General features: G+C 38.6%; 1 protein-coding gene across 1 annotated transcript in view; it reads left to right on the forward strand.

The window, feature by feature from the left end:
- Nucleotides 1-18,395, forward strand: part of LOC108427212 (interleukin-31 receptor subunit alpha) — a 38,461-nt gene that overhangs the window by 7,036 nt on the left and 13,030 nt on the right. Inside the window, exons 3-6 of the mRNA XM_017697203.2 lie at nucleotides 6,148-6,323; nucleotides 7,957-8,102; nucleotides 10,861-11,026; nucleotides 11,774-11,856. Coding sequence (XP_017552692.1) covers nucleotides 6,148-6,323; nucleotides 7,957-8,102; nucleotides 10,861-11,026; nucleotides 11,774-11,856 — 571 coding nt within the window. The remainder of the gene's footprint in view (nucleotides 1-6,147; nucleotides 6,324-7,956; nucleotides 8,103-10,860; nucleotides 11,027-11,773; nucleotides 11,857-18,395) is intronic.

Below are 18,395 nucleotides of genomic sequence, written 5' to 3' on the forward strand. Positions count from 1 at the left end.
TCTCCCAATCCTCTTCTGGATCATCCATATGCTCTCTGGCAAACTTTGGATGGGCCTGGACATGTACTGGCTTAAGCAGGGGGACACGCCTGGCACTGCAGGATTTGAGTCCCTCTTGGCGTAGTGTGTTACTGAGGATAGCCTTTGTTACTTTGGTCCCAGCTCTCTGCAGGTCATTCATTAGGGCCCTTCGTGTAGTTCTGGGATTTTTGTTCACCGTTCTCATGATCATGTTGACCCCATGGGATGAGATCTTGCATGGACCCCAGATCAAGGGAGATTATCAATGGTCTTGTATGTCTTCCATTTTCTTACAATTGCTCCCACAGTTGATTTATTCACACCAACCTGCTTGCCTATTGTAGATCGACTCTTCCCAGCCTGGTGCAGGTCTACAATTTTCTTCCTGGTGTCCTTCGACAGCTCTTTGGTCTTGGCCATGGTTAAGTTTGGAGTCTGACTGTTTGAGGCTGTGGACAGATGACTTTTATACAGATAACGAGGTCAAACAGGTGCCATTAATACAGGTAATGAGTGGAGGACAGAAGAGCTTCTTAAAGAAGAAGTTACAGGTCTGTGAGAGCCAGAAATCTTGCTTGTTTGTGGGTGACCAAATAATTATTTTTCACCATAATTTACAAATAAATTCTTTAAAAATCCTACAATGTGATTTCCTGGATTTTTTTTCTCATTTTGTCTCTCATAGTTGAAATGAACCTATGATGAAAATTACAGACCTCTCTCATCTTTCTAAGTAGGAGAACTTGCACAATCAGTGGCTGACTAAATACTTTTTTACCCCACTGTATCTACAACCGTCTACATTCTTTATTTATGTATTGTTTTGTCTTTTTGCCTCTCAGCCCACCACAAAATTGTACTTTGGCCCTAAGAAAAATTGGGCACCCATAATCTAAGCTGCAAAAGTGCAAAATGTTCTTAAGGAATCTATTTGGCATGGCATTACACAATAGCCAGCTGCAGCTTTATCTTTTCTGAGGATCACCACAACATGCAAATACTTCTTTAAAAGGGGCCAGGCAGGATCTGAAGCAGAGGAGGAGCTTCAGCAAACCCAAATCAGCCATTAGACAGTTTTAATGCTGTGGTTAAATGTAAGATTCCAGCCAAATCAAATGTCTGTTTTTTCAAATAACTGTCGCTGAATGTCTGCTGGAAAGGAGACAGTATGACTCTGTCATATCCTGTTACATCACGTTGACTGAAAACTATGTGTTGTGGATTAAAAGTGATGTATGCAACTGCCGTTGTGGCCAAAGCCTTCAGCGGTAGATATGACTCTTTAAGTGGTGGCTGGATGATCAAGCTCAGTGTTTCGTGACAGGAGCTTTCCAGTTTAGCAGCGTTATTCAACATTCAGGCATAGATTGAAAGGAAAAAATGCTGACAGATTTGCCTTTGAAGTGGCTTTGAATTTGGATTCTACCTCCTTAAATAAGAGCGCTTTTTCTTTTTTCTTTTTTTGGCTTTAACAGAATCCTGTAACAGTCATTGGTTAACCTGACCAGATGCAAGTACTCAACGACGCTTAAAAATAAAGATTTAAAGTACGTTGAGGTTCTTCAAACTTTTGAAAAGTTCCACGCTTACACATCTCATTACCAGAAATGATTCTCGAAGGAACCATACATGCAAAGGTTTTTTAGGGAACCCAGAGTGGTCCGCTCCAAAGAAAGCATTTTTTTCATGTTCATATGAAAGTATCTCTTGATATTTTGTAAGAGTGAGGACAAGGACTCCAGATAATGGTCTAAAACCTAGTCTAAAATAGACACTCTCTTAACATGAAGGTGTCAGAAGAGTTCTTTACCACTGTCGAGGAACCACTTTTGCTTCCACAGAGAAACTTTCCATTGGTGGTTCTTTGAAGGTCAGGTTTGTAAATGAGAGGTGTGAACAAGTGAACAAGGTGCGAAAACGGGGGAATCAGGACCCGTCAGTTAACCTCTTAGACCCCCTGAATGAGGGAGAATCAAAGTTCCCAGAAAATAATGTATGTATGTATGAAGTTGTATGCAAAAGTTTGTGCGACCCTGGTCAAATGGCATATTTTTGTTGACTTTCTGAGTGAAAATAAGTTGCCACATCCTCTACAGAGAATGACACATCTGCACATTTTAATGTATAATTACAGTTAATTGGCCAAAAAAAAATTGTGGAATGTGCAAAAGTTATAGCACATTTTATATTTAGTTTTTTCCCCCTAATATGTTAAACTCAGCAAGTAAATCGAAAGTGTGCATAAAAACCTGTCTGCTTCCTCTAAAGGATGAGAATACATCTTTATAATTATATTTCTGTCTACATAATCCAGTTTTACCAAAGTAAAATAACACGATGCAGACATCATACTTTTGTTTTTAACTAATTATTTGTTTTAAAAAATCTGGTTTATTACATACTAAGAGTTATTATTTACTTACCGTGAAGAATTCAGCATTGATGAGTTTCCACTTTTGTTGACTTTATTTACATCTCAGTGTCTGAATTATCCAGACATTTAGAAAAAAATCCCCTATCTAACATGTAAATGAAAGAGTACACAGCAAAATCTTGGTTTAAGCAATATCTCTCTCATGATTCCTCTTGATGAGATTGCTTAGAGCGTTAGCTGTTCAGACTGTTCAACCCATTTTAGTCTACTTTTACTTCTAATTGAGTTTTTTAATCTAGTGAGGTGATCTTCCCACACTGGCACATAGTTTTAAAAAATTGTTTTTGAAGGAAGTAAAGTGATCTGCCAGAGCAGTGAGGTCTTTCACTTGATAGTGTCACTTTATAGAAGCAAAAGTAAAAACTAAAATAGGTTGAATAGTCTTAAAAAATCTCATCATAAGAAATATGAGCTACATTGCCTATACTTGACAGGATGTATTTTGTGCAGTGTAAACAGGTTTGGTGTTGAAGTTCATAAACTGCCAGGACCTTCACACACTCAGATCAAACTAGTCAAACAGGAAATAAGCAAGACTCTGACTGCATAGAAGGATTTGACGCCAAAAGTGAGCGTCATTAAGTGTGCAGTCGATTTAATGCCAGAGCATGAGGTGTGAAGAACATGTTTTGATCTTGACTGGGTGGGGTATGGAGGACGGATTGTGCCACAGATTTTTTTTACTGCACTGTAAATTGTTGTTAATTGAGTGTAGTGAAAGTTAAACCTGGCTGTACTTGATTTGTACTTGAGCTCAGCAGATGTCCTTTACATTGTGTGAAAATTTCGTGATGATTGGACCAATAGAAATGCTCCAAAATTCCTTAGAACAAAATATCTTTCCATTAATTTACATTGAAAGTAAAGAATGTTTCTTTTTTTTATTGCTTTTTACAGGTCTTACAATATGAATACAAAAAAAGACATTCATAAACGAAAGTACTAAAACAACAACTAAAAAGTACAGCCTTATAATCGTGAATCAATATGCAAATAAAATAACATGAAAGGAAAATGGAAAAATGAAAACAATGAAAAAACAAAACATTAATCTACATTAAAAAATACATACACATATATGCACATACACACATACATACACACACACACACACACACACACACATATATATATACACTGCTCAAAAAATAAAGGGAACACTTAAACAACACAATATAACTCCAAGTAAATCAAACTTCTGTGAAATCAAACTGTCCACTTAGGAAGTAACACTGATTGACAATCAATTTCACAGCTGTTGTGTAAATGGAATAGATAACAGGTGGAAATTATCGGCAATTAGCAAGACACACTCAATAAAGGAGTGGTTCTGCAGGTGGGAACCACTTCTCAGTACCTTTCTGCCTTCTGGCTGATGTTTTGTTCACTTTTGAATGTTGGTGCTTTCACACTCGTGGTAGCATGAGACGGACTCTACAAACCACACAAGTGGCTCAGGTAGTGCAGCTCATCCAGGATGGCACATCAATGCCAGCTGTGGCAAGAAGGTTTGCTGTGTCTGTCAGCGTAGTGTCCAGAGGCTGGAGGCGCTACCAGGAGACAGGCCAGTACACCAGGAGATGTGGAGGAGGCCGTAGAAGGGCAACAACCCAGCAGCAGGACCGCTACCTCCGCCTTTGTGCAAGGAAGAACAGGAGGAGCACTGTCAGAGCCCTGCAAAATGACCTCCAGCAGGCCACAAATGTGCATGTGTCTGCACAAATGGTTAGAAACCGACTCCATGAGGATGGTATGAGGGCCCAACATCCACAGATGGGGGTCATGCTCACAGCCCAACACCGTGCAGAACGCTTGGCATTTGCCAGAGAACACCAGGATTGGCAAATTCACCACTGGCGCCCTGTGCTCTTCACAGATGAAAGCAGGTTCACACTGAGCACATGTGACAGACGTGACAGAGTCTGGAGACGCCGTGGAGAGCGATCTGCTGCCTGCCACATCCTTCAGCATGACCGGTTTGGCAGTGGGTCAGTAATGGTGTGGGGTGGCATTTCTTTGGAGGGCCGCACAGCCCTCCATGTGCTCGCCAGAGGTAGCCTGACTGCCATTAGGTACCGAAATGAGATCCTCAGACCCCTTGTGAGACCATATGCTGTTGTGGTTGGCCCTGGGTTCCTCCTACTGCAGGACAATGCTAGACCTCATGTGGCTGGAGTGTGTCAGCAATTCCTGCAAGATGAAGGCATTGAAGCTATGGACTGGCCCGCCCGTTCCCCAGACCCGAATCCGATTGAGCACATCTGGGACATCATGTCTCGCTCCATCCACCAACGCCACGTTGCACCACAGGAGTTGGCGGATGCTTTAGTCCAGGTCTGGGAGGAGATCCCTCAGGAGACCATCCGCCACCTCATCAGGAGCATGCCCAGGCATTGTAGGGAGGTCATACAGGCACGTGGAGGCCACACACAATACTGAGCCTCATTTTGACTTGTTTTAAGGACATTACATCAAAGTTGGATCAGCCTGTAGTGTGTTTTTCCACTTTAATTTTGTGTGTGACTCCAAATCCAGGCCTCCATTGGTTAATAAATTTGATTTTTGAAAGTCTTTTTGATCGTTTTGATTGATGATTTTTGTGTGATTTTGTTGTCAGCACATTCAACTTTGTACAGAACAAAGTATTCAATAAGAATATTTCATTCATTCAGAGCTAGGATGTGTTATTTGAGTGTTCCCTTTATTTTTTTGAGCAGTGTATATGTATATATATATATATATATATATATATATATATATATATATATAAAGAAGATCAAGTTTAGTTTGAGGGGTTCAGTGGACAACTTTTATAGGTGCTGGTCACCTTTGTGTATTTGTGTGTATTTGTGCATACCATGTGTGTGTGTGTGTGTGTATGTATATATATATATATATATATATATATATATATACATACATATACATACCCTTACACATACATAAACACATAAAAGGGAAAAAATGGGGGGGTTGGGACTATTGTGCGTTCAAGAGGGGGGGAGTGCCAAAGTCCTCCGCAGGAAGCTGTGGGAGGGCCCTGAAAAAGGTGAAGAAAGGTGACCAGCATCTATAAAAGTGAACCAGAAGGAATGAGAGGGAGGTGAGTGAGACTTCCAGCTTATAAGAATTCTCCGCCTTGCCAATAACAGAGCAAAAGCTATAGATTCCAATTCTCGGGAATTCAACCGAGTACTGCCGATGTAAATACTAAAAATAGCTAGTAGAGGGCAGGGACTCAGATGTTTATTTAAGACTCTTGAAAGAGTAGAATATACAAAGTCCCACAATCTCCCCAATTTGCGACAAGACCAAAACATATGAGAGAGGGTCATCGGGTCCTCGTCGCAGCGGGGACAGGTTGGCTTAACCTCCGGATAAATTGTAAAGAACGTTTCTGCCCTCTACTCTAAAGTTACTATTTTAGAGATAGTTGTTTTTCTTTGGACAGCAACATTATAGTTTATAGCATGGAGTGTTCAAATGAAAGTCTCTGACCACTTTCTACAGGCCCCGTGGTGACATTTTACCAGCAGAATGTAAATAGTCGAGTATTTTAAATTAACATGATCATATATGATATTTTTCCTGTAATTCTGTTATCAGATTAGCTAAGACACTGTTGGCTCTGTGTGTAAATGTTGTGACTCTCTATTGAGCTGCTAGATGATGTTATTTAAATGTCTTTGCAGGACGTATTGTTTGAATTATACAAATTACATGCCCATGGGCTCCTGCTACACAACACGCACTCATTGTTCAGTGAACATTGGGTCGGTGTCTCACTGCTTTTGTGTGGATGTGCTGGCATCTTCTCCATCTGAAACTGCCAGATCAACTCGTCACTGCCTCATTGGGATCAATGAAGGTATTGTAGATCAATCACAATAACTTAATTTGCATTCTTAGAGCATAAACTTGCCTAAAGGGCTCTTTGGAGCAATGCCACAGAAGAACACGTTTTGATTGCCTGAAAAACCTTTCACTATTAGAGCATAGTGTCAGTCACTGCAGGCAAAATTGACATGCTTTTCCTGTATTTAATAAAACAGAAAACCTCTTCTTCTTTCGGCTGCTCCCTTTAGGGGTCGCCATAGCGGATCATCTGCCTCCATCTTGCCCTATCTACTGCCTCCTCTACTTTTACACCAACCATCTCCATGTCCACCTTCACTACATCCATAAACCTTCTCTGAGGTCTACCTCTTCTCTTTCTACCTGAAAGCTCCATCTCCAACATTCTTTGACCAATATATCCACTATTCCTCCTCAACACATGTCCAAACCATCTCAACCTGGCCTCTCTGGCTTTATCTCCAAACTGCTCCACCTTCACTGTCCCTCTGATCTGCTCATTTCTAATCTTGTCCATCCTTGTCACTCGCAACGAAAATCTCAGCATCTTCATCTCCGCCACCATAAAACAGAAAACCTATTGGCTCAAAACTCACTCATAATAGAAGCCAGTGGGCAGTGTGTTTTCATTCAGTGGGGTTTTCTGTACAATGTAACATGGTGAAATAATTGTCTGTGATAACCAACCTTATGCTTCAGATGGACAGAAAAACATTTGGCTGGAAATCATTGGCGTATTCCTGTAGCCTCTTCCTGCATAACCTCTAATGGATATTTAGTATAACTTAATGGCATAAAATGTTTTGCGGACAAAGTTGGCTCTCTGTCTGTGAAATGTTGTGACTCTGGGCCAGATGTTGTGTATAAAATTTTGGGCCCACTGGGTCCTGGTTATTCAAGGTGTTAACTAATAAGATGGTTTTAGTGTGCAAATTGCAGATGCATAATGGCTTATTCCGCACAGCATCGTCCCACATACATACATCTGCTCTAGAGAATTTAAACCGTGTTAAACAGGTGGGAGACCTTATTTCAAAATGCGTTTGAGGCTCACGCCTCCATCTAACCAGTCCACCTACAACCATAGCTAACAGAAGTCTCTCAACAACTCGTCCTTTGAGAACCTAGTTTTAGTCTAGTTTTGAAAGATGGAGAAAAACTGTCGCAAAGTCAGCTGCTGTGAGTTGCTCAAACTTTAGTAAGTCTAGTGTAATGTGCAACCACTTCACCCATGTTTTGTGTAATCTTCCACAATCTTGCGCTATCTTTCACATGGCCCTCCCTCAAGTGCATATGCTACAGCACATTTACTACAATCCCAGCTCATGAACTATGCTTTTAGGCTTGTGGTACTTTTGTACATAGCACACACGTAGAAAGTGTCCAATTTGCACCTGATACTGGCACACAATAGCATTTAAACACTTATTTTCTTGCTTCAAAAAACCCTTTTTTTCAACTTAATTTTTAAGAATGTATTTAGATGTGATGCTTGGGCCCGGACCTCTTTGGAGGTTTACTCTCCCTGCTGGCTTTGCTGCCATGTGTAGTACTTGCACTTTTCAAAAGACATAATCTTGAAGCAGTAAAGATGAATTGACTTCTATTAGCATTAATCATTTTCTCATCACTTTCATTTTGAGCAGTTAAGATGTATCCTCCGCGAATCACAAAGCTTGTTATGATACCAGTCAAAGTCCACTGTCTGAAGCTGGAGTGGACTGAAGACATCTTCTTGCAGTCTGAAAAGGACCATAGCATCTTACAGATAGAGTACAGCAGTCCTCATCAGGTATGAACACAACAAATACCTACTCTTTTAACACCTGAGCACTCTTTACACTCTTACATAATTACAATAAACAAACTTTACATTGCATTACCAAGTAAATATAGCTACAGTAAACTTATTTTAAGGTCAGTTAACTCATTTTACAAATGTTTAAGACCTAATGAATATAGCCAGCTAACTTTATATTATAATGTTTATTATATTATTGTGTTTATTTATAAACATTTATGACCTAGCAAACAAAACCACAATTAACTTGTTTTATGAAAAGTTTACAACTTAACAAATGTAGCCAGTTAACTCATCTACAAAGGTTTACACCCTAACACATATAGTTTTATGAAGGTTTATGACCTAACAAATATAGCCAAGGTTCACTTTTTTTACAAAGGTTTATGACCTAACAAACACAGCCACACACTATAAAAAGCGGCTCATCAGATCTACTTAAAAAAAATTACTTCATGTGGTAATAAGCAATTGAACTAGTTTTATTCAACTCAAAGAATTGTTCATTCAAAATATTTATTTATGTTAAATAAAATTAGTTAATTTACTTTTACCACAAGAAGTAATTTTTTTAAAGTACAACCCCAATTCCAATGAAGTTGGGACATTGTGTAAGACATAAATAAATACAGAATACGATGGTTTGCAAATCCTTTTCAACCTATATATATTCAATTGAATACACTACAAAGACAAGATATTTAATGTTCAAACAGATAAACTATATTGTTTTTTGCAAATATTCACTCATTTTGAATTTGATGCCTGCAACATGTTCCAAAGAAGTTGGGACAGGGGCGTGTTTACCACTGTGTTACATCACCTTTCCTTTTAACAACACTCAATAAGCATTTGGGAACTGAGGACACTAATTGTTGAAGCTTTGTAGGTGGAAATCTTTCCCATTCTTGCTTGATGTACAACTTCAGTTGTTCAACAGTCCGGGGTCTCCGTTGTTGTATTTTGCGCTTCATAATGTGCCACACATTTTCAATGGGAGACAGGTCTGGACTGCAGGCAGGCCAGTCTAGTACCTGCACTCTTTTACTACGAAGCCATGCTGTTGTAACACGTGCAGAATATGGCTTGGCATTGTCTTGCTGAAATGCGCAGGGATGTGGACTCGTCAGACCACAGGACACTTTTCCACTTTGTGTCAGTCCATCTCAGATGAGCTCGGGCCCAGAAAAGCCGGCGGCGTTTCTTGGTGTTGTTGATATATGGCTTTCGCTTTGCATGGCAAAGTTTTAACTTGCGCTTGTAGATGGAGCAACAAACTGTGTTGACTGACAGTGGTTTTCTGAAGTGTTCCTGAGCCCATGTGGTAATATCCATGATGTGGGTTTTTAATGCAGTGCCACCTGAGGGATCGAAGGTCACGGGCATTCAATGTTGGTTTTCTGCCTTGCCGCATATTTGCAGAGATTTCTCCAGATTCTCTGAATCTTTTGATGATATTATGGACTGTAGATGATGAAATCCCTAAAATCCTTGCAATTGCTTGCAATTCTTAAACTGTTGGACTATTTGCTCACGCAGTTGTTCACAAAGTGGTGAACCTCGCCCCATCCTTGCTTGCGAACCACTGAGCCTTTCAGGGATTCTCCCTTTATACCCAATCATGACACTCACCTGTTTCCAGTTAACCTGTTCACCCTGTAGAATGTTCCAAACAGGTGTTTTTTGAGCATTCCTCAACTTTCCCAGCCTTTTGTTGCCCCTGTCCCTACTTCTTTGGAACATGTTGCAGGCATCAAATTCAAAATGAGTGAATATTTGCAAAAAACAATAAAGTTTATCTGTTTGAACATTAAATATCTTGTCTTTGTAGTGTATTCAATTGAATATAGGTTGAAAAGGATTTGCAAATCATCGTATTCAGTTTTTATTTATGTTTTACACAACGTCCCAACTTCATTGGAATTGGGGTTGTAGAACTGATGAGCCACTTTTTACAGTGCAGTTAAATTATTTTAAGGAGGTTTATGACCCAGCAAATATGGTTAGAGTAAGCTCACTTCATGAAGGTTTATGACCTAACAAATGCAGCCATAGTTAACTTGTTTTTACAAATGTTTACAACCTAATAAATATGGCCACACTCATTTTCTGAAGGTTTATTACCTAAAAATATAGCCACAACTAACTCATTTTATGAAGGTATTTGACCTGACAAATATAGCTATAATTAAGTTGTTTTACAACCTAAAAAACATAGCCAGAGTTAACTCATTTTACAATGGTTTGTGACCTAATAAATATAACCACAGTTCACAAATATTTATGATGGTTTACAAAATAAGAAATATGCCACAGTCAACTCATTTGATAAAGGTTTACAACCTAACAAATAGAGCCACAGTTACCTAATTTTTACAAATGTTTACAACCTAATAAATATAGGCTAATAAACACAGGTAACTCACAGTGGCAGTTAATAACTTTCTCTGTTCACCTCGGTTAACCCTGGGTTCCTCAAACTATAAATCTAAAAGGTTTCTCTGGGTTCACTGAACACAAAGCAAAAAAATCCTGTCTGCACTGCAATTATGGCAGCAAAAGCTTAAGAATGGGAAGAATTTCTGGCTGCTGTCATGCAAGGTGTGGCACTGGCACAGTGGCAGAGTCTTGCATCTACAATCACAGCCCTGCAATCAAATCTCTTCATGGTGCAGCTAAGGACTGAGATGAACCATAACTTGTTTTGTGTTTTTTGCACTCAGCAGCTGTTTTCTCCTTTTTTCTTCAGGACCAGTCCTGGACAGTTAGCACAGCCCTTCACAACTGGCAGATGGAGCTATGTGGGTTATATCCAGGTACCCTGCACTATGTGAAGGTCCGAGCACAGAACAGTAGAGCCCCCAAGCACTGGAGCTCCTGGAGCGCTGTCCGAGAAGCCACCACAGCAGAGGCTGGTGAGGAGGGGCTGTTCAAATCTGATTGTTTTCAGTGTAGAACATTGAGAAAAATATGACAAAAAAGTGATGGATGTTGCTCAAGAGTACACCCAAGAAAACATTAAAAACCTCAAATTCAGTTTATAACTAAAAGGTAGAGGTTTATGAATGAACTTTAGGTTTCCTTGACAAAGCTCTTGCCATGAAATCCCACGTTGTTGCTAAGGTTTTAGTAGGCCATTGATATGTTGCCCTAGGTGGCTGTTAAGGTGTGGCTAGATTTTTGCTAAGGTATTCCAGATGAGTGCAAAGGTGATGCTAGGCCTTTGCTATGGTGTCCTAGGTGCTTGCTAAGGTGTTGCTAGGCTGCTTGCTGTGGTATGTTAAGATTTTAAATTTCTGAACATCCTGCCACTCGTTTCCTATGGAAAAAAATATGTTTGAATGAATGCTGTATGAAAACTATACATGCTGTTGGTTCCAAAAACACAAATGCCCTATCCTCATATATGATCTTGTAACCATTTGTGGTTCTAGTTTGAAAACCTGTGAAACGACTTGTCAAGCCAACTTTTTGTACTCTTCTTGCGCTTGTACCACAAATATGGTATCAACTGAGTGTTTAGTGTGTAGTGTCTGCACTTCGGACAGAGTTTCTCCACTTTCAAATTAATTGAAACCATGCCTTTCCTATTGTCAGAACTACATTTAACTACATTAACTACATATCCTAAAGTTTATTTTATGCATAATTCTTTCCCTCAGCCCCATCAGCTGCCCCAGAGATATGGAGACACATCCAGCCAGTAGATGAAAAAGGACAAAGATACATCACTTTGCTTTGGAAGGTAATACAAGACTACTATTTTTGCAAGCCCTAAATTTTCTTTCATTTGATTTTTTTGAATAATTCACATCAAACAGACTGTGTCTTAACATGTAATGTAGGTAGTCAGGCATGGGCCCTGAGGTCTTGACTCCCTCGACTCCTGTAGCAGTCGATTTCAGAAACCTGGAGCTGTGCATCACTAGTCAAGTGCATTTGAATACACTGCATACACTTGAACTGTGGTCACATAAGCTACACATTCCCAAAGTGACCAAAAGTTCATGAGAGTAGTGATGAATAAAAATGAAAATGCAGCATTAATTAAAACTTTGCATGCCTAATGCAGATTTTGAAAATATAACAACTTAATATAACATAAAAACAGAACATCAAAAAAACCCAAAAAAAAACAACCCAACAATAGAACAAGGACACAAAACTCTATGCTATGTGTAAAACATTTTAATTCAGTTGTTTTATTATTTTTAAAATAAATTTTAGCAGTTGCAGTTTCAGCAGTCAATCTCCCCATCCCTGCATGATGTGCATGTGCTGGCTGTTATGGTGCTACAACAAAAAGACACCTGCATGCGTTCACCACAATTTCACAGATTTCACTCTTGTTTTTCAGTACAGAGACTACCCCCTGCTCCAAAGGCTCTTTGTTGTCACATTGAGGACGTTTACATGAACTCAGTTATCCAAACATAACTGGATTTCTGCAGTCAACTGATTATAAAGTGATCATGTAAATGGTATATTCTGACTTCTTGGTTTGGAATACCGTCCAGAAATCTGATTAAGAAATCCGATTAAGAGAGCTGGATTTTAGCTCAGTAATCAGATTTCTCAGTGCATGGAATCTCTTACCCAGATTTCTTTTGGATTCTCAGTCTACGCATATGTGAAAACAGACCACGGTACTGAAAAATAAGCAAGCAGCGTTGCTGCGAGGTGGCAGCAAAACACTTTCGGAGCTGAAACCAAGTACACACTTGACAAAATGAAGGACATAAATATTCTTCATCTTCTAGATGATGTTTGTTCGTATGTCAGTTAAAATAAAATAAAAAAAAAAACATGAAGTTCGAGTTTTACATCACATTTGGAAGTCTTCTCCTGTGAGTTTATTGGCCGTTTCAAAGCAGAAATCCTGTTGTTTCATTTGTGTAGACCTGGCGTTTCCCCAAGTGGATCAGACACAGCAGAAGTGATGAAGTTTTTGAACACTTACTGCCCACCTTGTAGATATAAAGTCAGAGACAGTAGCTCATCTGTTGCTGCATCTTCTATTGCCTCATCAGTGGTCACAGGATGCTTTTGGCTGGATATTTTTTCTTGGTTTTTTAATCTCAGTCCAGCAGTGACACTGAGGTGTTGTGTGACGCTGTTGTCTTGGATTTCCGGAGTGTGTGGTTTTGTATTTGGTCAGTTCAGTTCTTAGAGATTCTTACCATTACATGAAATCTGTAGACATCTCTAGACCACTGTCTTTTTTTCCTCAAGCAAACCACAGCTGGATGAGGCAATGCTGAGGTTAAGATCGTCTGTCAGAATACACTGCTTTATTTTTCAGCCGAGGACTGTGAAATTTAGTTGAAGCTTCTATAGGGGGGATGACTGAGTAGCATTCAGTCAGTAGTGTGAACTGAATAAGTACTAAATGGACCTTGTGAGTGATTTAGCTGGTTTGGTTACTATGTTGTTGCAGTGGTTGTGTTAGTTGTTTGGTTTTCTGCTTCGGTGATGTTGAAGTCTGGACTCTGGGGTGGTCAGTCTATTGTTCTGAGAAGACCAGTGCCTTTTTTTGTTTGATTTGCAAATGTTTTTCTTTTTTCTTTTCTCAGTAAGGGCTTCTTGACAGCTAAACATTTTTTTTCAAACTTATAGTATTGACTTGTCTTCTTGCAGTAGAAAGATGGACAGAAACACCTGTGGATTTTTTCAGATCTGAAGCAAAAGTGGAGCTTGATTTTCTCAGACATATGAAAGCTTTGACTCCTTAAATGGCCAGGGCCTGCCAGCGTGCCCAGAGTTTTATTACATACTTCTATAACCTAGTAATAGCTCAACCAGTTTGCACTGAAGTCCTTGTAGTGCCTTAATAATAAGCCTTATTATGTAACAAGCCTGGGATTTTAAAGGGTTAAGTACTGTTTATCTGATAGTGCCAGTGTCGGTGGTCTACAAGGTCTTGTACAGTTGTTAGGGGTCTCATTTTGTTTAAATCTTTTCATCCTTTTTTGTTCTTACATCATCACACACTTGCCCCAGTCTTCATCACATGGTTAAGTAATATCAAATAAACATTCTCATTCAGTATGTCATACAGTCAGAAACCACGTAAGTAAACACTCCTTATTGCTTTAATTCGATTGTTTTTACATCACTTGACTTCTTTTTTGTGCTTTACATTTATTGCAATGGGTCCAAAACAGTGAAATGCAGTGCACATGAGATTGTGTACTGTATGTAAAACATGCCAAAATGAAAAGCATTAATTTAACAATGTTTAAAGTACTGCTGGGTGGAAAGCAACATATTTGTGCTTTTATTACATTTCAAGGTAGATTGTATTTGATTCTGACATGAATTGATCATTTCATTTTTAAAATGCAAACTTAAATGCATCGTTTCTCAGTAAAGAGGTCCAGCGATGTGAAAATAGGTATTCTGCCTGAGACGATTGCATTAGCATTTCACGTTTCCCCACTGTAGTGATTGCTTTTCATTTGAACATCAATCCTTCTCCATAAAAGAGTACTGTATAGCCCAGAGGCGTTTACTTAAATTGTCACTAAACTTGGGATCATGAACTCAGAACTGTACACAGACATTTAGGATGCAAACCTGCAGAAGTCAGCAAAGAAACTGCTCAAATGATAAGGATCTGAAACACACCAGCTGCCTGCTCAAGTGTCCAAATACTTTCTGGGGCCACTGCATGCTAATTCTTTGCTGGCTTCTGAAAACTACTTGTTGGCAGTAGTTGGTTTTTCACATTTTGGTCTCAAGCAGATGTGTTCAAACCGGCACTGTAAATGCGAGGCAAGCTCATCTCTCAGTCAGCTTTCTAATAAACCAGAGGATCTTTCTAATAAACCAGAGGATTTATTGTGTTCTATATTAACTAGTATGATGAACATATGATTAACGTTGCTGATTATTTCATATAAGCAGAATTACCTGTGTACCTGCCTCCTCTCGTTAGCATCCCCCCATTCATAGTAACACCACAGCCCTAATGTGTAATAACTGTTTAATGAGTCCACATGTGGAGCTGTGCTTGATGGATCTGTGCTGGTGTCTGGGTTGTTATTGCTCAATCTGTTTCTGAAGGAAGCGAGAATATGTATTTTGACAGCAGGAAATGGTTCTCCGATTGTGTAAGTTGTGTGAGGAGAGAGCAGTAACTAAAGACAGTGTGTTTTCTCTTTGGGGGCTAAAGGTGTCATACAAAACTAGAAACATTTTGACACATCAAAAGGTTTTCTGGATAAAGGTTAAAGTGTTAGGATCTAATGGGCCAAGTTATTCATATTCATCCATAACAACCCCAGATATATTTCAATCAATGTGTACACTTGATATTTATGTCTTAACTGTTTAACCGTTTTAACTCCAAAATGCACTTTGTCATATTCTTTACTTCATAACTTTCGTATTTCATGAGCTTCATTCAAAAGGTGGGTATCATTTGACTTCTTTCCAGTCAAATTAATGGGTAATGTCATTTTAAAACTTTATAATAAAAGAAGCTGAACTCACAACTTTTTTTTCTACGTAAAATTGACCCATTTTTCTACCATTCTGAGCTAGAAACTGGGTCTCAGATGGTATCTCTTCGGTGATCTGTTCTGTAAAATGTATTTTTACAAAAAATATGAAGAGCATTCAAGATTTTTCAGCAATAAATTGTAAGCATGTGGCAGCATAATCATAAAGCGCGTTTTCTGTTCATTTGAAGGAAACATTTACAAAAAGACCCCAAAACTTTGCATGTATTTCATGCAGTTACTGGATAATTTGCCTTAAGATTCGGGCATGTAAATTCAGATGGAAGAACCAAAAGAAACCCACAAGCACGAGAAGTTAAGCCAGGGCTGTACAATGTCACATGTGTGATTAGTAATGAACACTGTGCGAAGACAAAAAAGATCGCCACTCAGATCTTTAGACATTTTATATTTTACATTTACATTTACAGCATTTAGCATTATCCAGAGCGACTTACAATCTAAGACGAATCTAAGTGCTCAGTAAAGTTATAGTCAGTTATTCATAGATTCACAGATCACGATTTATTAGTGTATTTCTATTGATCATCTGTTTTAGTCCAAGACTGACTGGAATCTGGGAACTTTCTTATACACAAATAACAATCTGATCTCACTGTAAAAGTCAAATTGAGAGAACTCAATTTGCATTTCTGTTAAACTCAATATGTCTTAACAAGTACTTGTTAATATTGTAAAAAATATTGTATTTAGCTTACGGTTCAGTGTTAGAAATAAAGGTTCTGTGCAGGTACATTTTTTATTCATCAAGGTAAAAACTGTATATATGTACCCTAAAGATACATTGGTGGTCTTAAGGTCCAACTGTGTACTTTAAACAAGTTTTACCAGGTCAAAATTACGTATTTGTACATTTCCATAGCCTAATGTTTTAAAACAGAACAATAAAATAAAAGGCCTAGAGACGAGACGGGGTGTGTGGAGTCAATACTACTTAGAAAATATGATTTTTTGGATTAGGGTACACTTATACCCTGACTAAAGTTACTGAGATGTACCATTGAGGGTACCACCCCAGTGAAAAGAGGGGTACTGGCCCAATGACAGTTTCTTACCTTTGTTTCTGAAAGTGTTGGTGTGGTGTAGTAGGGCTGGGCAATATGACAATATATCGTTATTATAATAAAATTTTGTCACAATACAGTGTGCCTTTCTGAACATATTGTGCATGTCGTCAGTTGTAGAACACTGACAACTGCATGTTTCATTATAAAGAGAGTAAAATTAGTCCTGTTTAACTGGATTTAGTGTAACACAGTATGAAAAATATTTAATAAAAATCTGTTTTTAATAGTCTTTTTTTTAAATGTAGGTATATTGGTTCTTTTTCCTCAGTTCCAACTAATTAGATAATTAAATAAATTAATTAAATAATAATTAAATAAATATTGTGACATATTGTGTATCATGACAATTTCTTGAAGCATCGCAATATTAGATTTTTGCCATATCACTCACCTCTATGGTGTAGTGGGTAATATCGCTGCCCTCCACACTGCAAGCTGAGGTTTGATTCCCTGCTTGAGACAGAGTCAAGAGTTCTTGGGCAAGAGTCTAAACAGGTTAACATGAGTTACATCGCAAGTCATTCTGGATGATGGTGTCTTATAGTGGCAGTGAATATAATGTAGGCTGTTTCCTCTTTTAAAAAGTTATATATTTATTGACAGTCCAGTGTTGGGTGTAGAAAGAAATCCAGGTTGGTGTTTTTAGGCAATATGGTTATTTTGGAAGCTAGAGCCCACATTACCAAAAAATGTATGTATAAAGGTACCAGGCCACTTTAAGATTTTGAGTTTATTTAACTTTAAATGATAATGTAATAGAATGTAAAACACAGATTATTACAGTTCTGTTAACTTATTATGAGTTCTTTTAACTTAAATTTAAGCAGCCTTTACATGTTTTCCAGTTTAAACAATCTTTCTTTATTGCCCTGTGTTGTAGCCATGTGCTTTCTGCCGTGTGCTTGTGTTTTTGTTTTGGTTCTTGTACTCTGACCTTTCCACCGCCTTCTCCACTAGAATCTTCACTTGTCTGTAGTCTCTGCCTCCTCCCTCTCCCAGGTGTTCCCCATTTGTTGTAACCTTTATCTAGCCCTTTGTTTCAGTTAGTGTTTGTCTGGTCTGCTTGTTACTTTGGTCTGGTGTAGTGGTTCTTTCCCTGCCTCGTGTTTTGTTTGTGCTCTGTGTTTCTTTGTTTAAGCTTTGTAGTTAGTTACTTTTTACTTTGCTAGTTTGTTTCTGTTAGTCTGCTCGCATTTATATCCAGCCTTCCTGCTCATTCCATACATGACATTGTCTTTATGAAAAGGAAAGGATTTCCCTCTAATCCCAAATATAGTGGTGTCCAAAGTTTGCATCTTGAGTTTTTCACTACATTTACATTTATATTTACATTTACAGCATTTAGTATACACTCTTATCCAGAGCGACTTACAAGAAGTGCTTTGTCTATCTAGAGAATGTATCTTTGCTAATTATCAATAGGTTAGAGAGAAAGCTAGTCCTGAGCTCAGGTACTGCTAGAAACAAAAAAGTCACTGTTGGCACCCCGAGTTGAACACAGAATAGTGCAATACAATAAAATGCAATACATAAGTGCAGTACAATACATGCCAATCAATACTTAATTCAGTGCTCATTTAAATGCTGTATAAAGAGATGTGTCTTCAGTCTGCGTTTGAAGCCAGTAAGAGACTCTGCTGTATGCACAGCCAGTGGGAGTTCGTTCCACCACTTGGGTGCCAGTACGGAGTACA

Source organism: Pygocentrus nattereri, chromosome 19 (assembly GCF_015220715.1).
Source record: "Pygocentrus nattereri isolate fPygNat1 chromosome 19, fPygNat1.pri, whole genome shotgun sequence".
NCBI lineage: Eukaryota > Metazoa > Chordata > Actinopteri > Characiformes > Serrasalmidae > Pygocentrus > Pygocentrus nattereri.